Raw genomic sequence first — 24,196 nt, 5'->3', positions numbered from 1 at the left:
AGATGCACTGCAGAATAAAGAAAATACCACTGAAGAAGAAGGCAGGAGCCTTCGAAAGCTATGGTTTTATCGCTTTTAATTTAGTATATTTTAATGTATATTTTATATATTTTAGTTGTAAAGTTAAATATAATTTATTGTAAATACAGGCAAATATAATTTATTATAAATACATAGTTATCAAGATTCCAGTTTTCGTTTTCGTTGTGTTTTATTTCTACATAAGGTTGGTGGAAAACATTTAAAACTACAATATGTAGAGTTTCTTATTATACTCATCAGAGTCATTAGGCCTATAGCACACTCCTACTCTCAATTTTGATCTCCCAATGCTTATGTCACACCAAACTGACTGGACACTGCACTGTCCAGCGATGCCAACTGGTTTCACTTCCTTGGATTTTATGTGTTTCTTAACTAATAGCCTAACCCCTCCTCCCTTCCTATCCTTTCTGTACACATTGTACTCCCCAAATTCCAGTTCTGCATTCCTTATATCTGTGTGACACCAAGTCTCTGATATCCCAACAATATCTGCCTTTGATGTTTTCAACAATACCTCAAATTTCATCAAATTTATTTACCAAACTCCTAGCATTGGTGTACATGCAAGTATACATGCACCTGTTCCTATTCTTAGCTACCCTAACACAACCCATGTGTTTACTTGTACCACAATGACTCCCAGCAGTCTCTGAAATATCCTGCATCTTGTTTTCCAGGCTGCTGCTCATTCCAATAGAAGCAGTGCAAGAATCACTTTCACCTCTGCCAGTGGCTACTGTTAATCTATTAGTCCTTGTATCCCCCCAAGTAAGCAGTTTTCCAACCCACCTAACACTGCCTTGATAGCATTAGCAAATAATCAGTAATACTCACTCTTAGTAGTGCACTTGCACTACTAAGTGACACTCTAAGTGACAATTTATATTAATATTGGGGTGCCTTAGTTGGTAGTCTGATGTAGAAAACAATCATCCAATAAATCCACAAAAGCCCTGATAGCGTGTGAGAGTGACCAATCCACAAATTCCAGTCAATATCTGGGAAATTAAAATCCCCCATTATAAGAATCTCTGATTTACTTACCCACTCTATTTCCCTGTACAGTTACTTGTTTCATGGTAAACGGTGTTTCTTTTTCATAATACACTAATTTTTATTCTTGTGCCTTAGCTTAGTTTTAGATTTTTGCACTAGATTTCTTATGGTCTGTTTTACAGATTTTGTGGGAGAGGGAAAGTAACTTTACATTTAGGTTAACAAATAATGTTGGTATAATAAACTTGTCTATATATCTTGTGACACTGCTTTTTAAGATTTATTGTTAAGCTTTCATTCAATGATTTAATTAGTTACTGAACATTACAAAGTCTATGGATTTTCAAAATAACGGAGAAAAGCAATTCCAGATAAACATGCAATCAACTCAATGAATGAATGCATGTCGGTTTATAATGTAATTAAAATTTATTATTTATTATCCATCCCAGAGAGAGAGAGAGAGAGAGAGAGAGAGAGATAAAGATTGAAATGGACAGACACCCATTAAACTTATTGTAATATTAAATTTGATAACCAGTGCAAAAAATATTTTTTATTTAACAAAATTTACTTTGTCATGAGGTGTTCTACTCAAAAAGTGAATTAAGAAATCATTTGGATGGGGAAAATCTTATTTTGCACCTTAATTACACTATAGATTTATTCATAAAATGCAGAAATCTTCGACTATGATCAAAAATAAAATGTATAAACAAATTTAATTCTGCTTACTTGTGCAGGGTTGCATTCACAGACACCACAGACACATTCTCCTCGGTTGGAGCAGTAGTCAGAACTGTTGCCTCTAAAATATCAATATTTTATTGACATCTAATATAAATTTTAAACTGAAAAAAGATATTTACATTTATCAATAATGAGTGCAATTCCCCAGATGAATAGGGAAATTGTACCTTTTTAGGGGCATCAGCATATACAGTGTGAGGAAGGGAAATGAGAGATTTTAAAAATTCAATAATTACATAAAGAATCTGTATCTGCCAAATTACAAATACAGTAAGACTCCCGTATCCACGGGGGATACGTTCCAAGACCTACCATAGATGGCTGAAACAGCAGATATAAGCGAATACCTGCTGACCCCATATATAACGTGATTTTCTTGTACATACATACGCATAATAAAGTTTAATTGATAAATTAAACATCCAGTAAGACATTACCAACATTAAATATGGTAATAATAAAGTACAGCAGACTCTCGATTTACCGGGACACTTCAAGACTCTAAATTTAAAAAAAAAAAGAAAAAAGACCAAATGTTTAGTTTGATTTAATGCATCGCACTAAATCAAACTAAAACATTTAATTTAGTGTTGTGTTCTGTCGCACCACAAAAGGACAAATTTTGTATCATCAGGGATGTCGGAATTTTTTTTTTTTTTTTTTATAATAACTATTTTTTTTTTTTTTGTTTAGAAATTGCGAAAATGATGGGCAAATGCAAGAGTTGTGCTTTCAAATTAAACAAAAACTTGAAATTATTCAAAAGTTTGAAAACAGTGCACCCATTAAATCTGTAAAAGCCATTATAATTTTGGTGACCAAACTTTGTAAAAAATAAAGGGAAGCTATTCGATTTAAAACTGACATCGTAAAAAATAAAGGGAAGCATTGTATTGGACACGCGAGTAGTACATGTTAAGTTTTTTCGTTGTTTTTCCGTGGTTAACCACGGGTCACTGAATCAGCGGATACAGGGGCACAACTGTATACCACCTTTAGAGTACATAGCATGCTGTTTATTTTTTGAAGTTTATATCCTTGAGGTGACCTCCATCTCTGTGCAGACCTTCTAATTTCCACACATTTCCCATGATACAGTGTAGCATCTCTAAAGGAATTCTTTCTTTCAGCTCTTCAATACTGTGTGGGTGAAGAGAGTACACCTTGCATTTTAAGTTCCCCCATAAAAAAGTCACATGCTGACAGGTCTGGGGGACCTTTGAGTTCAAGAAATGCCACCATTTCTGGTGATGATATGTGCCATCTTATTGAAACCAAACAACCTCACTAACTTGAGGAAACTTAGTAGCTAGTTCATCTGTCAAAAAAGTTGATCACATTAGCATAGTGGCCTGATGTCACAGTTGTTACCCTTTCATTATCATTTTCAAAAAAATATGGACTTATAATGATGTGAGATGATATTGCATGCAACATTGTTACTCAGTCAACTTTGCAATGGTTGCTGGTGGAATTGAAGGATTTCTTCCAACTAATAATGAAAGTTTTCTTTATTAATAAAACTGTTTAAATGAAAATGAGCTTCCCCATCAGATATCCATAGATTTTGAATAAGCCTTCATTGTGATCCATTTGAGTTAGTATTTCTTGACAAAAACTTTTACAGGTAAAGAGATCATGAGGTTTCAATTCTTTCAGTATCTCTACCTCATAAGGATGGAACTTAAGTTGTTGTAGTAGGGTTTTAGGAGCATCAGCAACTAAGGCCATATTGCTCTGTATATACTGCCTGTAAACTGCATATGTTCTATGGTTAATTTTCTGTTTGCTGGGTGAAAAACCTGAGTTTCCAGGAGAAAAAAAAACCAATGCTAAATTCAGCTGAGACCTATTAACCATATTTCAACCATTTCAGCCATGTTGTGAAAAAGACCCATAAAAATTCTTCACATCTTCAATAAGATGTGAACTCAGGTCTTTTCCACACATTGTGGGGAAGACTGATTCTATCAACTGTGCTACCAACATTCACTGCTCTGATATGGAACCTGAAGCATACTGCCCGTTGGCATGCACTGCTTTTAAACTTATCTGATAGGAGTGTTTGAAGAATATTGCACCAGGACTAAGTTTCGCCCTCTTTAATCATTTAAATGAATTCAAGAGGGCGGAACTTAAGTCCTGGTGCAATATTCTTCAAACACTCCTATCAGATAAATTTAAAAGCAGTGCATGCCAACAGGCAGTATGCTTGACTCCATATCAGAGCAGTCTTGACAGCTGCGATGTTTTCTGATGTCTGGGCACTTCTTATTCCACCTGGAGGCTTTTATTTGAGAGCAGAACCAATTTCTTCAAAATTACATACTCATTTTTTGATGGCACGAGTAGACACAACAGGATCCTAAAACTTAAGCTTAATGTGAACATGAAGTAAACATCAAGTGGCCTCTTAACTGTTATTTTTGTAAAATGTCTTAATGGCAAAAGCATGCTGTGCACCACTCCACTCCAGGGCATGATGCATTAAATGGCACAATATGGACAACAGTATGTTGGGTGATGCAATCCTCACAACCAGAGCAGAAAAAAACTGGCTTGTAAAATCACCTGTTTCCCTGCCCAGTCCTGTATGTGTAAAGTGCATAGAATAACTCTACTCATAGTGGGCAGGTTTTCTCGAAGTTAAATATTTAGTTCTTTTAGAACAATTTATCAAGTCTTCCAAAATTTAATTAAACTAGACCAATAGAAATCTGCAATATTATTTTTTACTTATATATATACCTTTTTTTTCATACATATCACATAGGCCGACCATATTATGTCTGTTGCCATGTGCTGATTGGAGGAATAAAGGCAATAAATGAAATGTTCATGGTTCATGCATAAAAGTTGCTCCTTTTTGCTTGTTTGCCCCTTTTTGCTTGTGGATCCCAAATGGTTGTATTTCAGACACAGCAAACTGGTCATGAGTGTCCCCACACCAATAAGAAAGACCAACAGATGAGAGACATGCTTAAATATGAAAGCCACCTCATGAAACCTGAACCAACTCAGAGAGAAAGATAAAATGAAAAATTGTTTAAACAAAATCAAATGGATGAGCAAATTGAAATGAAAGGCATAGTAAAGCTATAAAACAAATTCAAAATTTGGAAATGAACTAAATAAATTTTTTTTTTTTTTAAATATAATGAAATTGAAAACTGATACTCAACCAACAGGAAGCACAACTGTGGTAGGTACCTGTGCAAGGTGTGCAACTGAAATAAGGTAAGCACTCAACACATGCAAATGTTGATCCTCACTTCAAGCAGAAATGAGAGAAAACTTATGAAAGATAAATATCTTGAAAAACCTAAAGCAACTACAGAGAAAGAGAAAACAAAAAATGGTTTAAACAAAACCAAATAGATGAGCAACTGAAAATTAAGGCAGACTAAGACAGAGTAAATAAAGTTAAAATTAAAACAAACTCAAATTTTTGAAATGGAATACTAAATAAACAAAGATGGGGGATATGGAGAACAAGACATTAGAGAACATGAAATGGTGGGGGGCTGAAGAAGCCTAGAAAGACAAAGTCCTAAAAGGCTACAATACCAAAATAGCAAAAGGACTGTGTGCTGTCCTTAGTTGATAACTAAGGCAGGGGTGACCAACTTAATTTGTGATGCGATCTACTTTTTTTCTTCAAAATGTGCCACGATCTACCATCTCAAGAATTTCATTGCACATGGTTAAAAAAGTTATTCTTATTATCATCTGTTTATTAACCTTAGGTTCATCCCCTGAACCCAGTTAATCAACAAATATTTAAAAATGTTGTTTATAAATTTTAAAATTAAATACAATTCAGAATTCTTATTTTAAATTCATACGTATGTAAATTTTTAATTTATGTGAATTTTGTGTCTTGTTATCTGCCAAGCTTTCAAAATCGGGGATATACTGTGTAGGCCAACCGTAAAGAATCTTCTGTATGCAAGTCCGTAAGAGTAGAGAGATTCTTCGTCTTTGTTTCAAACACGAAAAGGCCTATTCACATAGACATGTGGAATAAAACAGCAATTTAAAAGCTCACTGCATTTTTTTACATTTGGGTACTTTTCTCGGCAAACATATTTCCAAGTCTTTTTCTGATGATCTGGCTTATAGCAAGATATCGTTTCGCAATGTAATAATTTCATTTTGAAGTAGTATTTTCTGCATGTGAAAAATTTTGGCGATTTTTTCTTCAATTTGTTTCGTATCTAAGTCAACAATAAATGGATAAGAAATATATTGAACAATGTCTTCGATTGTTTTAAAATCACCAAATCAGGTTTAAAAATCATCCACAACTTTCTCAATTTCAGAAAAATATTTCTGTCTATTAAATTCAAAAACAGGATATTGTTGCAAATGACCTTGCATATTTGCAAAATGATCGAATTTTTTTTCTTTGAGATCTATAGCCATTTCCAAAAATTGATATTTATATGCAGAAATACTATTAATCATGTTACATTTTTCTTTTCCTTGTAATTCCAAATTAAGATCACTTAATTTCTGGTAAAATCTGCAAAAAAAGCCAGATCACACCACTCTGCATCTTGTAGCTGCTGATAATCATCTCTCCTTCAATCAACAATTTTTTTTAAAATTTCATTCAGCAAATTTCGAAATCTCAGTAGAAACTTACTCTGACTCAGCCAACTCACATCTGTGTGTAATATCAGATCTGGTTAATTTTCATCGAGTTGCATTTTGAAAAGTCTCCTTTGAAGAGATTGTCCTATGATGGAATTCACGATTTTGAAAGCTATGTCCATAACACTTTTAGTATTTAATCTTTTGCTGGCTAACACTTGTTGTTGGATGATACAGTGGTAATTCAAAATATCTGGGAATTCATCATCCTTTTGGCACAATGCGATGAATCCGTGATGCCCTGTCACTGCTTTAGCTCCTTCTGTTGTTATTGATACGAGCTTAAATAGTGGTAATTTAATTTTTTCAATAAAGTTTTTGAATGCGTTAAATATATCAAGGCCTCTATAGTTCTTTCTTTTAACGAAACCATACCCAGCAGTTCTTCTCTAGTGGTAGAATCGTTGAAAACCATACAAATAAAAACCAGCAATTGAGCAGTATCACTGACATCTGTAGATTCATCCAGTTGTAAAGAAAAGGTCACACAATTAGCAATATGAGCACGCAATTGTTATCTCACATTTTTACTAATTTTTTCGATGTGTCGCATCACAGTATTTCGAGATAATTGCAGATCTTGAAGAGCACTTCTAATTTCATTTTTGTTCATAAAATTTTCAAAAAAAGTCTGATTTCTAAAAATACGTCTTTGATGAATTGACCATCAGAAAATGGTTTGCATTTTTTGCAAGAAGATGACTCACGATAAATGATGCTAGTTACTGCTTTAGATTGTAAATTAGGTGTCATGAAGAAATTTTGTTACGTGAATAATCTGGATTTAAGTTCTTTTAATTTATTTTTTCTAAGGTCACTTAGGCAGAAAATCCGATTGGTATTTACCATGGAGTGCGTTGACGTGCCTTTCTAAATTTCCTTTTTTGGGTATAGCTATGGAAGCATTGGAAATCAAAAAACAACATTTTTATTTTATCATTACAAAAAAGTATTCTAGTTCTCACTCTTGATGAAAATGATACATTTTACGCTTTTTCATAGTATTCATTTTAAATCAAAGGGTGTTCTTCTTCTTCTTCTTTGGTCCTTAGCTGGCAGCTGGGGGAGGCGGTTGGCCACGCAACCAGTATGCTGCTGTAGGTGCCGCAGGGTTTCGGACTTGCTCTGTGATGTTCTTCCATACCTTACGATCCATGGCTTCAGTCCTGGCCTGGTTAAGGTCGAGATGTCGGCTCTTCAAGTCATCTTCCACTTGCTTGGCCCACGTTTTCCTAGGCGCGGTCCGTTGGATGCTCCATTGGGTGGGTCGTTGTCTCCAAAGGAGTGTGGATGGTATTCTGTTCGTGCCCATTCTACATACGTGGCCAAACCATCTGAGCCTTCGCTTCTGGATTTGGTCGGCAATGGTTGGTTGCTGTTGGCATCTGGCGCGGATGGTATCATTAGTGATGCGGTCACGAAGAGAGATGCCCAAGATCTGCCGCAGGCATCGCATTTGGAATACCTCAAGTTTGTTCAAATCTAACTTGAGACAAATCCATGTTTCCGATCCGTAAAGAAGAATGGGCAGGATCAAAGTCCGGAAGAGTCGGATTTTAGTCTTTGTGGAAATGTTGGTCCTCTTCCACAGACACCATTTGAGCGAGGCGAACGCAGTGGCCGCCTGTCCAATTCTGCTGTGGATTTCCATGGTGGATGCAACTTTCTTCTCCTGGACCAGCGACCCAAGGTATTTAAATTCCTGCACTTGCTCGATCTGGACGCCTTCGAGATAGATGGTGGCTTGCGACCCATCTGTTGTCAGGGCCTTTGTCTTACCAGCATTGATCTTCAAACCGTATGGCCGGGCAATGCGGGCAATGTCGTAGAGGATGTCCATGGCTTCAGCGTCGTTACCGGCAAGGATAGCACTATCATCAGCAAACATCAGGTCAGTCACATAGTGATCCTTGTCATATTGTATGCCCTGTCTGTTTCTGAATGCTTGCCTCATAATGGCGTCAACCACGATGTTGAAAAGCAACGGGGAGGCTACATCCCCTTGGCGGACTCCAGTTTGGATGGTAAATTCCTCAGATAAATCGTTCTGGATGCGCACCTGGCTGGTTAAACCGTTGTATGCAGTTTGGAGGAGTGTGATGACTTTTCGAGGTACATGTTCAACCTCTAGTAGTTTCCATAAGGCAGGCCGGTGGACACAGTCGAAAGCAGACTTAAAGTCAATGAAAACAATGACGGTTCGCTGTCCACACCGGATCCTCTCCTCCATCAGCTGACGAATGGCAAAGATTTGATCACAGCATCCTCGCCCGGGTCTAAATCCTGCCTGTTCTTCTCGACTGGTTTGCTCGCGATGTTTTTGCAGTCTTGACTGGATGATCTTCATAAAGACCTTTCCGATGATGGAAAGGAGGCTGATGCCACGGTAGTTCTTGCAGTTCCGGTTATCACCTTTCTTGTGGATCGGTACGATAATGGCTTTCCTCCATGTTAACGGAATTTGTTCAGTGCACCAGATGGTTTTGAGGAGTGAGTGTAGTCGGCGAAGCAGTACATCTCCCCCAGCTTTGATCGCTTCTGTGGTGACTTGGTCCACTCCTGGTGCCCTGCCATGCTTCAGGGATTGTATGGCTGCTTTCACTTCTTCTACTGTTGGCTCAACATCGACCATGGAGACCTCAGGGGGGTCGATCGAGAGTGCTGTTGCTGGCGGTCCCTGAGGTGGGTCGTGATTATACAAAGCTTTGAAGAATTCACTCCACCGTTGCAGGCGTTCGGATGGTGATCTCACGAAGGTCCCATCAGCATTCTTGATGTTGTCACTAGTCAATTTGGTCTTTCCACTCAGACATCTGAGGGTGCGGTAGAGAGTGCGGTACTCGTTTTTGGATGCCGCCACTTCAAGATCGTCTGCCACTTGGTTCCAGTATGCTTCTCTTTCTGCTGTCATTCTTTGTCGGACTTCTCGGTTTAGCTGCCGGTACCGTTCAAAGTCGACCAACTTTGCCTGTTTCCGTTTGTCCACGAGGTCGAGGCACTCGTCTGATATCCATGGTTGCGTTCGACGTCGGGCAGGTGGACATAGGGGCTTGGCACATTCCAGGATGGCATCAGAGATCTGCTTTTCTTCTTCATTTATATCCTCGGGCACGGCCAGCATCTCGAAGCGGTTGGATAGGGCGATCTGATATGCCTGTTTGTTGGCAGCATTCATTAGCTGCCTCCAGTCCAAAGGGTGTTAAATTAAAGTATAAGTACCTTCCAGTTATTTATATTAAGTAAGCTAAATAAGAATTCGACAAACTATGCTCTCCACAACGTAACTGCATGAATTTTTACTAAACAAGCCTAGCAGCTGCACGGTGACAAGAGTAGTCACGTGGTTCAACAGATAAATAAATTTGATGAATTTGAGGTATTGCTCAAAACATCAAAGGTAGATATTGTTGGGATATCAGAGACGTGGTGTCACACAGATATAAGGAATGCAGAACTGGAATTTGGGGAGTACAATGTGTACAGGAAGGATATACAGGATAGGAAGGGAGGAGGGGTTATGCTATTAGTTAAGAAATAGCATAAAATCCAAGGAAGTAAAGCCAGTTGACACCGCTGGACAGTGCAGTGTCGAGTCAGTTTGGTGTGACATAAGCATTGGGAAATCAAAATTGAGAGTAGGAGTGTGTGCTATAGGCCTAATGACTCTGACGAGTATAATAAGAAACTGTACAGGGAAATGGAGTGGACCAGTAAATCAGAGTCTGATAATGGGGGATTTTAATTTCCAAGATATTGATTGGAATTTGTGGGTTGGTCACTCACACACTAGCAAGGCTTTTGTGGATTTATTGGATGAATGTTTTCTACATCAGAATGTTCGGGAGCAACTAGAGGAAGTAATACACTTGATCTGATTATCAGTAGTGATTCTTCATGCATTAAGAATCTGCAGATAAAGGAACCACTAGGTGGCAGTGATCACAGTGTGCTGAAGTGGGATTTACTCAAAGAGGTAATTACCATCAGGGGTAAAGGGAAGGGTTATTGCTTTCGTAAAGGCGACTAGGATGGTCTGAGACAGTATTTAAATTCTATACAGTGGGACCAACTAATGATGTTACTAACAGCAAATTCAAAATGAGAAGCATTCAAAGAACTTATCTTGGAAGCTACTAGGCTTTACATACCAACTAAGAAATATTGTTCAAGTTTTATGCCTAAATGGATGTCAGATGAATTAATGAGACATATGGCAGAGAAGAAAAATGCATGGGATACACAAAAATTAATGGGTGACATGGAGGCCTATGATAGATATAATCTGGTCTGTAACGAAGTCACAAAGCAGATTAGGCAGGCAAAGGCAGATTATGAGAAATTCTTCGCAAAGGATGCAAAGAAAAACAGAAAAGAGTTTTTTACAGATGTAAACTCTAGAAGGAAAGTGATGAATCAGATTGGTCAACTGGATATTGATGGTTCAACTGTTGATGATCCAGCTCAGGTGGCTAACAAACTAAACAAGTATTTTCCATCTACATTCACACATGGGGAGTTATTCAGGAAGGGGAATGCCAGAGGTGAAGTAACCTGGCAGTGGGCTAGATGATTTTGTAATAACTGAGAGGAAAGTGGAGAAGATATTGTTCAGGATAAACATAAAAAAGGCACCCAGCGTGGATGGGATCTATCCAGTTATATTAAAGGAGGCAGCAAAGGAAGTAAGCAAACCCTTAGCCATAATTATGAGAGCTTCTTTGGACTCAGGGGAGGTACCCATAGACTGGAGATGTGCAAATGTGACCCCAATTCACAAAGGAGGATCAAAGGCTGACACAAGTATTTATAGAACTGTGAGTTTAACTTCTGTTCCAGGAAAATTAATGGAGGCACTGGTTAAAGAAGCACTGCAGGATCATCTAGACAAGACTTCAGTTATAGCTCAGACACAGCATGGTTTTGTTAAGGGAAAGTCTTGCCTGACCAATTTGATTGGATACTATGATGCAGTCACAAAAAAACTGGATGCAGGGAATAACTTTGATATTATATATTTGGATCTTAGAAAGGCTTTTGATACTGTTGCACATGGAAGACTGCTGCACAAATTGGAGCAGTGTGGCATTGGAGGCAAATTGCTGCTATGGATAAAGGGATGGTTGAGGGGGAGAAGACAGAGAGTGGTAGTCAATGGACACTGCTCATCGTGGACTAATGTTATTAGTGGAGTTCCTCAGGGTTCAGTGTTGGGTCCATTGTTGTTTTCTGTATTTATAAATGATATTGATGATGGTATATCAAGTTTAATGTCCAAGTTTGCAGATGATACAAAGGTTGGAAAGGTTCTTTAGGACACTACTGACACTTTGCTGCTGCAACAGGATCTGGAAAGGTTGAGCAGATGGGCTGAGAGGTGGCAAATGAAGTTGAACATTGACAAATGTAAAGTACTACACATGAGAAACAGTAACCCCAGAGCAATGTATCAACTCTGTGGTACTACACTGACAGTGGCAGAGAATGAAAAGGACCGGGGGGTAATTGTGCTGGTAGATATGAAGTTCTCTGAGCAGTGCAGACGGGCTGCAAGAGTAGCTCATGGTGTCTTGTCAAATGATATACAGGAATTTTTCTAGTAGGGATAAGGAGGTGATTACTCCGTTGTATAAGGCAATGGTCAGGCCACACGTTGAGTACGGTATACAGGTCTGGAGGCCTCATTTCAAGAAGGATGTAGAGCTGCTGGAACGAGTACGGAGAAGGGTAACAAGATTAGTGAATGGAACAAAGGGTTGCTCTTACGAAGAAAGGCTTAAGTTTTGCAAATTACAGTGTTTGGAGACTAGGCACCAGCGAGGTGATCTGATAAAGGTGTATAAATCCTTGAATGGTTTGAGCATGCTCAATGCCGATGGGATTTTTCCTCTTGCTAAGAATAATCACCTGATAGGGCATAAATTCAAATTGAGGAAAGAGATGTAGGATAGATGTGTGGAAATTTGCCTTTAGCCAGCGGGTAGTTGGTTGATGGAACAGACTTCCATCCCTTGTTGTGGAAGTTGATAGCCTAAATAAATTTAAGGCTCAGCTGGACAGGTATTTCGAACGAATGGAGGGGTGAAATGGGAGTGGGGTTTTTTTTTTTTTTTTTTGGCTGATGCTGCATAAGCTTGCTTTCTTGCATCATATGCCTCTCTACTAATGCTAATGCAATAAAGGAAATATTTAAAATTCGTCGTGTACAACCAAAATTAAAGCCGTGATCGACTTGTTGGCCACCACTGAACTAAGGATTAACAATTCCAACATTTTATTTTAAACACTTTTAAAAGTGTTATTTAATCATCTTATAAAATTGTTGATTTTTAGTTGATTAAACCACACAGTCTTCATATTTTTGCATTATGAATACCACTGCATATTTATTTCCGAAAATACTGTTTCAACATTTCCATCATGTGTAGAATGACAATTTCAGGAACATTAAATTTTTAGTATTTGCTTACTGATTATGCCAAACACGCTATACATAACATGAAAGATTCATTTAATGGTGAATCAAAAAAAATTTTAAATAAATTTCAGCAGCTTTCCTTTTTAAAGAAAAAGGGATCTTCAATACTTTGAAAAATTAATACTTGATTAATAGGTATAAACTTAAACAGCATGTTTCTGAAGGCATCAATAATTTGTTACATGTGATGTCTTCTAAAGAAGAAAATTCTCTCAATTCTTTGGTGTGCAATGTATATGAGGGGATATCAAAGGGTTTGTACCCTTACCTAGAAATAATTTCACAGGAACTTTAATCCTTTTCTATGTACTCTCCACGTAGAGTAACACATTTCTTCCATCAATGGATCAGTTGTTTAATGCCTTGATCATAGAAGTGTACACTTTTTTACCTGAAACCATGATTCCACTTCATTGATGACTTCCTGAATCAAAGCAACTGCTTTGACATCTCTTTAGTCTCTGGATCACACTGGTACATCCAGCTTTCTTCATTTGTCACCAACCGATCAAACAAGTTCTCAACATCCTCATCACACAATCCAACAGTTGCATTCGACACTACTTCTGCAAAGGATCAGCAATCTTGGAACCCATCATGAGGAGACCTTACACATGTGCATATAGTCATTTAAAATGCTGTGGGTAGACCCATAACTAATTCTCACTGCATTTGCGATGAAATGAATTGTCACATGTCTGTCACTCAGCACCAGCTACTCAACCTTTGCAACCATCTCACTGTCTGCAAATAACTGGAGGAGAAATTGTTGAAGTTAAACATAAAAAAGGCACCTGGGGTGGAGGGGATCTATCCAGTTACATTAAAGGAGGCAGCAAAGGAAGTAAGCAAACACTTAGCCATAATTATGAGAGCTTCCTTGACTCATGGGAGGTCCCCATGGACTGGAGATGTGCAAATGTATCACCAATTCACAAAGGGGGTTCAAAAGGTGACACAGGTAAATATAGACCTGTTAGCTTAACGTGTTCTGGGGAAAATAATGGAATCACTAGTTAAAGAAGCATTGCAGGATCATCTAGACAAGACTGCAGTAATAGTTAAGATGTTGTTGTTGTTATTTGGTTTTTAGGAGCATTAGCAACTAAGGCCATATTGCTCTGGGGATATGCGGTGGTCATTCCCTGACCTTTCCGCATCCTCAGTATTTGGTGGCTCACGGGCTCGAACCCCGGTCTAATCAAGAAGCGTGTGCTACGCACTGCTGCGCCTGCCCACCTGGCTGCGGAGGCGCCACTCAATAGTTAAGACACAGCATGGGTGTGTTAAAGGGAGGTCTTGTCTGACCAATTTGATTGGATAATATGATGTGGTCACAAAGGAACTGAATGCCAAAAATAATTTTGATATCATATACTTGGATTTTAGGAAAGCTTTTGATACTGTTGCTCATGGAGGACTGCTGCACAAATTGGAGAGGTATGGAATTAAGGGTAAGTTACTACAATGGATAAAGGGATGGCTGAGTGGGAGACGACAGAGATTGGTAATCAATGGACATTGCTCTTCGTGGACAAATGTTATTAGTGCAGTTCCCCAGGGTCCGGTGTTGGGCCCATTGTTGCTTTATATTTATCAATGATATCAGGCTTAATATCCATGTTTGCAGATGATACAAAGGTTGGCAGGATTGTTAACGACAGTATGCGACTCCAACTGGATCTAGATAAGTTGGTCAAATGGGCTGAAAAGTGGCAACTGAAGTTAACATTGACAAATGCAAAGTACTGCATATGGGTAGCAATAACTGAAGAGGAGCATACCAAATGCGTGGTACTACAATCGGGGAATTGTAAAGTGAAAAAGACCTGGGGGTAATTGTGCAGTCAAATATACAGTTCACTGAGGAGTGCAGGTCATGGAGTCTTGTCAATGATATACAGGAATTTTGCTAGCAGGGACAGGGAGGTTATTATCCCATTATACAAGGCAATGGTCAGGCCACACCTACAGTACGGTGTACAGGTCTGGAGGCCTCATTTTTGGAAGGATGTAGAGTTGCTAGAACAAGTACAAAGAAGGGCAACAAGGTTGGCGAGGGGAACAAAGGAGTGCTCTTACCAAGAGAGGCTTAAATTCTGCAAATTGCAGCATTTGGAGAGCAGGCACCTGTGAGGTGATCTGATTGAGGTGTATAAGGTCTTGAATGGTTTGAGCAAGCTGAATGCTGATGGGATTCTTCCTTTTTCTCAGATTAAGCACCTGAGAGGACACCGATTCAAACTGAGGAAAGACAGTTGTAGAATAGATATTCAGAAATTTGCTTTTAGCCAGCAGTAATTGATTGGTGGAACAGACTTCCATCTTTTGTTGTGGAAGTTGATAACCCAAATAAATTCAAGGCTGAGCTGGACAGATATTTGGAACGAATGGAGGGGTGAAATGGGAGGGTTTTTTTTTTTTTTTTTGGCTGATGCTGCATAAGCTTGCTTTCTTGCATTGTATGCCTCTGCTAATGTTATTCTCTTCCATCATGCAGTATGATTGATGTCTTTTGAAGCTATGATGAACGCCATGATGAAGTCCAAATTCCTTACATTTCGAGGGTACAGCTCCAAAACGGTGTTCGCAGGCTGGCCACTAGTTAGTACACCGGACTGAATCTATTGGTCACACACTAGCAAGGCTTTTGTGGATTTATTGGATGATTGTTTTCTACATCAGCATGTTAGGGAGGCAACTAGAGGGAGTAATACTCTTGATTTGATTATCAGTAGTGATTCTTCATGCATTAAGAATCTGCAGATAAATGAACCACTAGGTGGCAGGGATCACAGTGTTCTGCAGTGGGATTTACTCAAAGAGGTAACTACCATCAGGGGTAAAGGGAAGGGTTATTGCTTTCGTAAAGGCAACTATGATGGTCTGAGACAGTATTTAAATTCTATACAGTGGGACCAACTGATGATGTTACCAACAGCAAATTCAAATGGGAATTTGCTGTTGGTAACATCATCAGAACTTACCTTGGACAGATATCTTCTACAGATATTTCCATGGGCACTGTTCTTCTGAATTGGCTTCTATAATTCCTGCTCGCTCTTTCAAAACAGTTCAAACATGTGCCGCCACCAGTCAACATCCATTTTCTGTCCAACTTCAAACTCACAGAACCAACTTTTTATCTTCCTCGTTTAGTCATTCAACTGCCGTTTTCTGGAACAACAACCTTACTTCTTACATATTTCCTGAAAATTACAGTCGACAGAAGTCTAATGTCAACAAATATCTTCTTTTTTTCTTCTCAACCTCCAACCCATGCACGGTACTAAGTACTATAGGTTCTAATACCTCTCATTTTTGGGGTTTTCATTAAAAAAAAAAAAAAAAAAAGGCAAAATTACTCACCAGGCAATCAGCACAGCACAATGGAAGCCGTTTCCACCAGCAAGATGATAAACATAACTGGCAACTGAACAAGGGCAGGCTATGCCATCAAGACAGTAAAAATACAGTTGTGCCCTGGTACAGAACGGCTCACTCAGCCTGTTGTCTCCTGCTGTAGTACAGTTTACTCAGCCCGTTAGCTAAAGAGCTCTGTATATTTCTCTCCCCAAAAAGTTGTTCTCTGTTCCTCTTGAATAGTGCCAATCACTCCAAACAACTTGGCAGGATTTATAAATTAACATGTTTGTTGGGTGCCTGAGAAGTCCTCAAAAAAAAAAAAAAAAAACCCCTTAATGCTCATCAACATTCAATCAAATGTACGAATTACATTTTAATTAAAAGTAATTGTTTAATTATGAAATTAAACAATTATTGTCCCAAAAGTTATTTTTTATGCCTATGATTAATTTACATCTGTGCTAATTTTCTGTAGCTGTACTGGCAAGTTTCCCATGTTTACGGCTGTAAAGTGCTATGGTCACATGAACCATTGCTTGCATATTACAAAAATATTCACTTTATGCATCTTCCTGCTGAATGGAGTTATGGAAAGAAGCACCCACTTGAGAGTTCTAATAAATTTATTAAAGCATTGTTTATAAAACTTCTCTTTAGGAACTGTCATTTCCTGACCAGGAGTTGCTTTTAGCTGCACAATGCAGCAGTATCACTGGTCAGCAATGTTGTTTTCAGTTTAATTTTGGTTTCAGCTCAGTTCTGGTTTTCCTACTGTTTATATGCATTTTGTGCCCACATGATTGATTTTAGTTTACAGTGCAAGTAGTTTCAGCTTCTTCCCCAACCCTTTTAATAGTCTCAAAGAGATCAAGTGAGTCAGCTAATGCCAATAATGAGAAGGTGAAATGCTTGTAATTGGGAACTAAATTGCGCATTCTAAAAAGACTGGATTCAGGAGATCTGAAAATAAACAGTATTGCAAGCTGTTATTATAAATAATGTATATACACTATATATATATATATATAAGGTTCAGTAATTTCTAGGTAAATTTTCTTGCATAACTTATATATTTAAAGTTAATAATTAAAGGTTTAAATTGTTTGTGCTACATTTATTTCTACATATTGTTATAAAGAGAAATTGTGCCTTAAAATCAGCCAGAAACACTGGTCACACCAACCAGTTAAAATTATTTACACATTTTCTAAGGATAAATCTCCTCCACTTAACACAGATTCACTTAGTACCCTGTTTTTACAGTCCAATTAAGAGTGCTAAGTGGGGAGATACCTGTAAATTCTTAACACCTTTTATCATGACCTGGCTTCCCAGGATTCCATATCCCACTGTTTCTAGTTCTTCGTGCCATCTAATGTAACAGCTGTTTTGTCACTATTATATTATTATTATTGTGTTATCAGTATTTTAAATCCTGAAGGAGGCATGGTATGGTTTTTACTGATATTAAGTTTTTAAATTAAGTAAATTATGTATGTACAACACAGTGTAGTGTGTTTTTTTCAGCAAAGAATATTAAGTAAAAAAATTGGAGTTAGATTTCAGTGCAGATGTTGAAATAATTTAATAATAGGTACTTCATTGTGTTACATATTTCTGATTTGCTGTCTCAGGGAAGCTTTGTTCCTTAAAGAGATAGAAAGAGGAAACAAAGCTTCTCTAAGAGAGCAAGACAGAAATATGTATCACAGCAAATTTTTGTTATTAAATTACTTCAACATTTGCATTAAATATAGCCCCATTCCTTTACTTAATTTCAATTAGAAGTTTTTTTGTTTCAAATGATTCCTGGTCTCTCATTAAGCTGCTTATGTTTAATTAACATGTTGATATGGCTGCTAACCGAGACCACCTACTGTTGTTGTTGTTATTTGGAGCATTAGCAACTAAGGCCATATTGCTCCGGGAATATGCGGTGGTCATTCCATGACCTTTCTGCATCTTCCATATTTGGTGGTGACGGGCTCGAACCCCGGTCTAATCAAGAAGCGTGTGCTACGCATAGCTGCTCCTTCCCCCGAGACCACCTACTATCTCACAAGGAGGCCAGTAAGACCCGAAAGGGCTGCAATAGCAGTGCCCTGACTTTATAATAATTAATGGATTTTCCTTCTAGGTGACATTATTCAATTAAAAATATTAGTAATTATAGGTAAAGTTGTAGAGAAAAAATGTTGTTTCCACAAATCTTACAGAAATATATAGCACAGTAAAATTTTTATTATTAAATTATTAGTTTGTAAAACTTTTCACACAAAATATATGCTTATACTGTAGTTTTTAGTGTTTTGCACCAACCTTGCGTAGAAATAAAAATAAAAACACCAAGGAAACTGAACTTTTGATAACTGTGTTTATAATAAATTACAATAACCTGTATTTACAATAAATTTAACTTTACAATAAATTATACATACGAATTATTAAAATCTGCTACATTACAATCAATAAAATGCATTAAAATATACTAGATTAAAAGCGATAAAAATCGTAGCTTTCAAAGGCTCCAGCCTTCTTCTTCAGCGGTGTTTTCTTGTTCTGCAGTACATCTTTAAATATCAGTAGGTTAATGGTACTCCTCACGTGTTTTCATTCACACGTGTTCCGTTCTCTTGCGTTGTGGAACCGGAAGTGGCTCGAGCGGAAGTCATACGGAACCGTTCATCCCTTCTGAGGATAGTGGTCTCAAAGATGGGATGAATCCGCGTACCTCTATCTCTATTAATGTTAATTGTAGAACAAATCCGCAAACTCTCGAGCCACTTACGGTCCCAGAACTTATGCGCCCGATCGGTGATGATAGCATCGTCCGGGGAGATCTGGTGTTGCTTCTCCCAAAAATGCTCGGCCACGGCGGACTTGCCATATTCCGCATTTCTTATTGCCTTAGTGTGTTCCCCCAGACGATCTTTAAGACGGCGTTTTGTTTCCCCTACATAACATTCCCCACAATCCGGGCATCTAATGCTATATACGACCCCACTTGTGTTCTCTTTTTGAATGGGGTCTTTAACCTGAGACACGATTGTGTGCAGCCTCCGCCCTGGAAGCTGCACACAACGTGTCTGGTACTTTCTTAGTATTCTAGCTATATGATCAGTCAAACCCGGATAGTAGGGAATGTATGCAGTGGCTATTGGTGTAAAAGGCTCGCCTCTCCTCTGATTTCCTTTAACATATTTCTCTATAATCCTCTGGGGGTAACCACATTTTGCAAGATCCGTCGTGACCCGTTCATACTCTAACTTTCTATCATCGGAGGTACTGCAATGTGATTTTGCTCTATCAACTAAAGTTCTTATCACACTGTTCCTATGATGGTTGGTCTGAGCTGAGCTGTAATGCGAATACTGCCCTTTACACATGGACTTCCTATATACCCTAGTCTTTAGCTGTCGATCTTCCCTACAGACCAACACATCTAGGAACGGCAAAACCCCTCCTTCTTCCACCTCCGATGTAAATTGTATGAATGGGGAGAAGTCATTTAAGATGTTCAACACCTGATCTTCACTCCCCTTCCGAATAATTGAAAACGTATCATCCACATACCTTTTCCAGGGGCGCATAGGGAGAATACTAGCATTAAATATTCTGGCCTCGAGCTCCTCCATAGCTAAATTAGCTATAATTGCGCTAATGGGGGAGCCCATGGCTGTACCATTAACCTGCTTATACATAGTATTGTCAAACACCATAGTGGTGCTTGAGAGGCATAACTCTATTCCTTTCTCAATATCCTCCAGCTTTAGCTGCGTTCTAGTATTTAGGGTGGTGCATTTTATTGATTGTAATGTAGCAGATTTTAATAATTCGTATGTATAATTTATTGTAAAGTTAAATTTATTGTAAATACAGGTTATTGTAATTTATTATAAACACAGTTATCAAAAGTTCAGTTTCCTTGGTGTTTTTATTTTTATTTCTACGCAAGGTTGGTGCAAAACACTAAAAACTACAGTATGAATATACCCAACCTCAGAGGCCTGTTTGAAGAATTATTTCGATGTTATGGCCGTCCAATTGTGCAGTACGTCAGAGAATTTCAGAGACATAGTGTTAGGGAGGCGAAACATGAACAGCATTTGAGGTTTGCCCATCGATGCAAGACGCATAATCTCATTCCACGAGGCTTTCAAACAAAGCTACCCTTTGAAGATGAACGAGTATTTAACATTACCAAGTGGTATCAAAAGAAGATCCTTAATATATGGATCGAAAAATTACATGACAATTTATACCACATTAGGAGAGGTAAAAGGCAGTGCTTGGATAAGATAAATGACAAGTTGACTCCGATACACTTAGCAGGAGTGGTTAGTGTGGTAGCAGCTAAAGCAAAACAAATTTCGGACAGTTATAGACGGAGACAAATGGGGAAGTTTGACAAGCTTAGAGAACAAACCAAGCTTAGGGGCAATAGTGATAGCACCACCAAGGATTTTGTGGTGAATATGAGCAATAAACAATTAACTAAAGAGCAATTGGAGGTTCTAAATTTAGGACCGAAATTTGCCATGGTACCGCCCAGATTACCCGTTGCAGAAGTAGCAATGGGCGTGGAAAGGGCTATAAACAAACTTCCCGAAGCTACAGCTAATGAAGTTCGAGTAAAAGTAGCAGCGATCCTAAGTCAAGCTAAAGATGCCCCCTCCAATCTTAATGTGAAGCAAAAATTAGCGCTAAGAAGCCTTAAACAAGATGATAGCATCGTAGTCCTACCCGCGGACAAGGGCAGAGCAACTGTGGTTCTTGATAAGGAAGCATATAGAATTAAAGCGTTGGGTTTATTGGAAGATCAGATGACTTATAAAGTTATTCAGAAAAGTCCACTTCTTAGTTTGGAACGGCAAGTGAACAGAATGGTGCAGGGTTGGCTTAAGTCTAACAAAATTTCTAAGGAACAATATTGGATGTTGCACGCTACAGGTAGCCAAATGCCAAGATTTTACGGCTTGCCTAAAATTCACAAAGTAGATGTGCCACTTAGACCCATAGTCTCATTTATAGGCAGTCCAACCTATGCACTTTCTGGTTTCTTAGCCAAATTATTATCCCCACTAGTGGGACTTTCAGAATACAGTATTAAAGATAGTAAAGAATTTGTGCAGTTTATTAGAAGCCAACCCATAGAAGAGAATGAAATCATGATCTCTTTCGACGTGAAATCGCTATTTACATGTATTCCAATTGAGCATGGGGTGTGGTGTGCACACATGACGTTACAGAGGGACACCACCCTAAATACTAGAACGCAGCTAAAGCTGGAGGATATTGAGAAAGGAATAGAGTTATGCCTCTCAAGCACCACTATGGTGTTTGACAATACTATGTATAAGCAGGTTAATGGTACAGCCATGGGCTCCCCCATTAGCGCAATTATAGCTAATTTAGCTATGGAGGAGCTCGAGGCCAGAATATTTAATGCTAGTATTCTCCCTATGCGCCCCTGGAAAAGGTATGTGGATGATACGTTTTCAATTATTCGGAAGGGGAGTGAAGATCAGGTGTTGAACATCTTAAATGACTTCTCCCCATTCATACAATTTACATCGGAGGTGGAAGAAGGAGGGGTTTTGCCGTTCCTAGATGTGTTGGTCTGTAGGGAAGATCGACAGCTAAAGACTAGGGTATATAGGAAGTCCATGTGTAAAGGGCAGTATTCGCATTACAGCTCAGCTCAGACCAACCATCATAGGAACAGTGTGATAAGAACTTTAGTTGATAGAGCAAAATCGCATTGCAGTACCTCCGATGATAGAAAGTTAGAGTATGAACGGGTCACGACGGATCTTGCAAAATGTGGTTACCCCCAGAGGATTATAGAGAAATATGTTAAAGGAAATCAGAGGAGAGGCGAGCCTTTTACACCAATAGCCACTGCATACATTCCCTACTATCCGGGTTTGACTGATCATATAGCTAGAATACTAAGAAAGTACCAGACACGTTGTGTGCAGCTTCCAGGGCGGAGGCTGCACACAATCGTGTCTCAGGTTAAAGACCCCATTCAAAAAGAGAACACAAGTGGGGTCGTATATAGCATTAGATGCCCGGATTGTGGGGAATGTTATGTAGGGGAAACAAAACGCCGTCTTAAAGATCGTCTGGGGGAACACACTAAGGCAATAAGAAATGCGGAATATGGCAAGTCCGCCGTGGCCGAGCATTTTTGGGAGAAGCAACACCAGATCTCCCCGGACGATGCTATCATCACCGATCGGGCGCATAAGTTCTGGGACCGTAAGTGGCTCGAGAGTTTGCGGATTTGTTCTACAATTAACATTAATAGAGATAGAGGTACGCGGATTCATCCCATCTTTGAGACCACTATCCTCAGAAGGGATGAACGGTTCCGTATGACTTCCGCTCGAGCCACTTCCGGTTCCACAACGCAAGAGAACGGAACACGTGTGAATGAAAACACGTGAGGAGTACCATTAACCTACTGATATTTAAAGATGTACTGCAGAACAAGAAAACACCGCTGAAGAAGAAGGCTGGAGCCTTTGAAAGCTACGATTTTTATCGCTTTTAATCTAGTATATTTTAATGCATTTTATTGATTGTAATGTAGCAGATTTTAATAATTCGTATGTATAATTTATTGTAAAGTTAAATTTATTGTAAATACAGGTTATTGTAATTTATTATAAACACAGTTATCAAAAGTTCAGTTTCCTTGGTGTTTTTATTTTTATTTCTACACAAGGTTGGTGCAAAACACTAAAAACTACAGTATGAATATACCCAACCTCAGAGGCCTGTTTGAAGAAAATATATGCTGTTCAGTAATATAAACCAGTTTTCTCACAACTAGTTATGGAATTTTTTACTAGAAGGCATCACAAATCAATAAGTGGACTGGTTATGGTCTGGTGGTTAGCATACACAGTTACAAGTAGGATGGCTGAGGGAGTGAGTACACATATTGTTAAAAAAAAAAAAAAAAAAGTGGCAATGCTTGATTCAATCTGTACGCAGTCACAGTGTAACCTTTGGAGTAGCTGATTGAGAATAAATGGCAATTTATCAAACTCCTAAGTTCTAATTTGTTATACCAATTAATTACACTTAATTAAATACTAAAGTAAATGTAGGTAATTCAACTAATTTTTTTTTTTATCACTGTGCAATGGCAATTTATCAAACTCCTAAGTTCTAATTTGTTATACCAATTAATTACACTTAATTAAATACTAAAGTAAATGTAGGTAATTCAACTAATTTTTTTTTTTTTTTTATCACTGTGCAATAATTCTACCTTTTGCAGAGAGCCATTTTGTCTTTCCTCACATTATCATCTCCTTCGCATTCACACTGTCTTCCAAAATAATTCTGGTCACAACTGCAAATTCCACACTGATGAGATCCATTCCCAGAACAAGATTCACTCAACAACTCCTAAAATTCCAAAGAATAAAAAATTACAAAGATTACAAACATCAAGAAATAATATTATCAAACATCAGCATATTATCAAAACACATATTCGAAAATCTGCATAATTTTTAGGAAAAGACTGTAATCCACATAAGTAATATGCTTCCTCCCTTTTTTTTTTGCATTCATTAAAACTTATTTTAATAATAAGTGCTTTGCATTTATTAACCTAACTGATATGCCTATTGGAAAACAGGCCTTCAGCTTTGGGTTACATATCACAAAACTTTCTAGAGACGACCGACAAACTGACTTAAAATAAATATAGTAAAATAATATCTACATAAAAAAAAAAAAGTTTTAGTATTTTATGTAGATATTATTTTAATATATTTATTTTAAGTCAGTTTGTCGGTCGCCACTAGAAAATTTTGTGATATGCCTATTATTATTCTTTTATAACATGAAAAGAAATCCAATCTCGCTGCTGTAAATGAAAATAAA

General features: G+C 38.0%; 1 protein-coding gene across 1 annotated transcript in view; it reads right to left on the bottom strand.

Annotated features, from left to right (window-relative positions):
• Positions 1-24,196, bottom strand: part of LOC150090443 (integrin beta-PS-like) — a 268,161-nt gene that overhangs the window by 75,779 nt on the left and 168,186 nt on the right. The window contains exons 16-17 of the mRNA XM_090389885.1: positions 23,574-23,713; positions 1,777-1,849 (exon numbers count right to left, since the gene is read on the bottom strand). Coding sequence (XP_090246011.1) covers positions 1,777-1,849; positions 23,574-23,713 — 213 coding nt within the window. The remainder of the gene's footprint in view (positions 1-1,776; positions 1,850-23,573; positions 23,714-24,196) is intronic.

This window comes from Mastigoproctus giganteus, chromosome 2, assembly GCF_048544385.1.
Source record: "Mastigoproctus giganteus isolate SK-2022 chromosome 2, ASM4854438v1, whole genome shotgun sequence".
NCBI classification, from domain to species: domain Eukaryota; kingdom Metazoa; phylum Arthropoda; class Arachnida; order Uropygi; family Thelyphonidae; genus Mastigoproctus; species Mastigoproctus giganteus.
This window is presented reverse-complemented; position numbering and strand designations above follow the sequence as displayed.